Source organism: Tupaia chinensis, unplaced genomic scaffold (genome assembly GCF_000334495.1).
Source record: "Tupaia chinensis unplaced genomic scaffold, TupChi_1.0 Scaffold000335_1, whole genome shotgun sequence".
Taxonomy (NCBI): domain Eukaryota; kingdom Metazoa; phylum Chordata; class Mammalia; order Scandentia; family Tupaiidae; genus Tupaia; species Tupaia belangeri.
This window is the reverse complement of record NW_006159829.1, coordinates 213,606-214,930: the sequence shown is the minus strand read 5'-3', so window position 1 is coordinate 214,930 and position 1,325 is coordinate 213,606. Positions and strand designations below refer to the sequence as shown.

The window sequence follows — 1,325 nt, the reverse complement described above, 5'->3', positions numbered from 1 at the left end:
TCCAACTTTAAAACGCATTTATTTCCTTCGAGAGAGAGGAACCGAGACAAGCACACGCTCTAGGTCCCAGCAAGGTATCCCACGCCTTTCCCAGCTGGGCGAGCAGCACGCACGTGTGGCCGTGGATCCGGGCACGGTGTGGTCGCCGGCATTGCAGGGCACTCACTGCTCCCTCAGTGCCAAGGGCCGTGGCTGGTGGGCCTGCTCGCTCCTGCGCCTACGGTACAGACGTGCACTTTCATGGCTGATTAGATAACTGGAAAAGGTGGAGTTTTGTTCACACATTTGCATTTCTTTATAAACTGTTCCCTAAGACACTGCCATGAAAGAAAACGAGACAGCCACCCGCTTACGGGTCAGCCACCATGCTAGAAGAGGGCAAGAGAGCAGGACAGTCACACCGGGAAACCCGAAGGGAGACACACGGGCCGGCCTGGACACCAGGCCTTTCCCCGAGCAGAGGGAGTCCGCCCACGCAAACGCACGTCACAGGCAGGGTGTGCTCACAGCACAGTGCAACCACAGACCACCGCCAGGGACAGAGGAAAAGGACTCTTCACCTTAACACAGTGGGCACGAGGAGCGTCTCGACACAATGAGGGAAGGAACAGCGCGAACACGGCATGGGGAGGGCCTCGAGAGTCCGTCAGGAGACGGGGCTGGAATGGCAGAGTGACCGGAGGAGAGGTCACGACACACCAGTAGGGGAAATGGTAAAATGGCGAAAAGTACAAAACAACAAATATTAGGGAAAGGAAAAAAGCCAACTGCAACAGGAAAACAAAACACAATAAAAAGTATTAGTGAAACTATGAAGACAGTGTGGAGAGACCCTTTCGCCGTCAGGCAGAGAAGAGCCCAGAGCGAAGGTCACACACAGCGCCTGTCCTCCTCGGCCCGGGCCAGCAGCGCGGCGAGGGCGGCGCCCACCTCCTGTGCGGTCAGCGTGCCCGCCTGGTACTGCCGCAGCAGGTCCTGCCGCCGGCTCTCGGGCACCTCGCGGTAGAACAGGAGCTCCCACACGGAGACGCTCTGGGCCCGGAGGGGGCCCGAGCCCGGCGTGACGCGGGCGTCGTGCAGGGCGCGGCGCGACTCCTCGCTCAGCTGGTGCACGGCGGAGCCCCGGCCCGCCAGCTGCAGCATGTACAGCCCGGTCTCGGGGTCCCGCACGCAGCGGCGCAGCAGCTGCAGGTAGGTGAGGTTCTCGTGCGTGTTGGGGTCGAAGAAGCCCTTGGTGTCGTCGCCGGGGTCCGCCAGCACGCGGCTCATCTCCTCGTCGAAGTAGCCGCGCTGGTAGGCCCCCTCCACGGGCCCACGGGGGCCAT

General features: G+C 61.6%; 1 protein-coding gene across 1 annotated transcript in view; it reads right to left on the bottom strand.

Moving 5' to 3' along the window:
• The window catches only part of EPPK1 (epiplakin 1), a 26,341-nt gene continuing 25,016 nt past the window's right edge, over nt 1–1,325 (bottom strand). The window contains 1 exon segment of the mRNA XM_027773274.1: nt 1–1,322. Coding sequence (XP_027629075.1) covers nt 871–1,322 — 452 coding nt within the window. The 3' untranslated portion in view covers nt 1–870.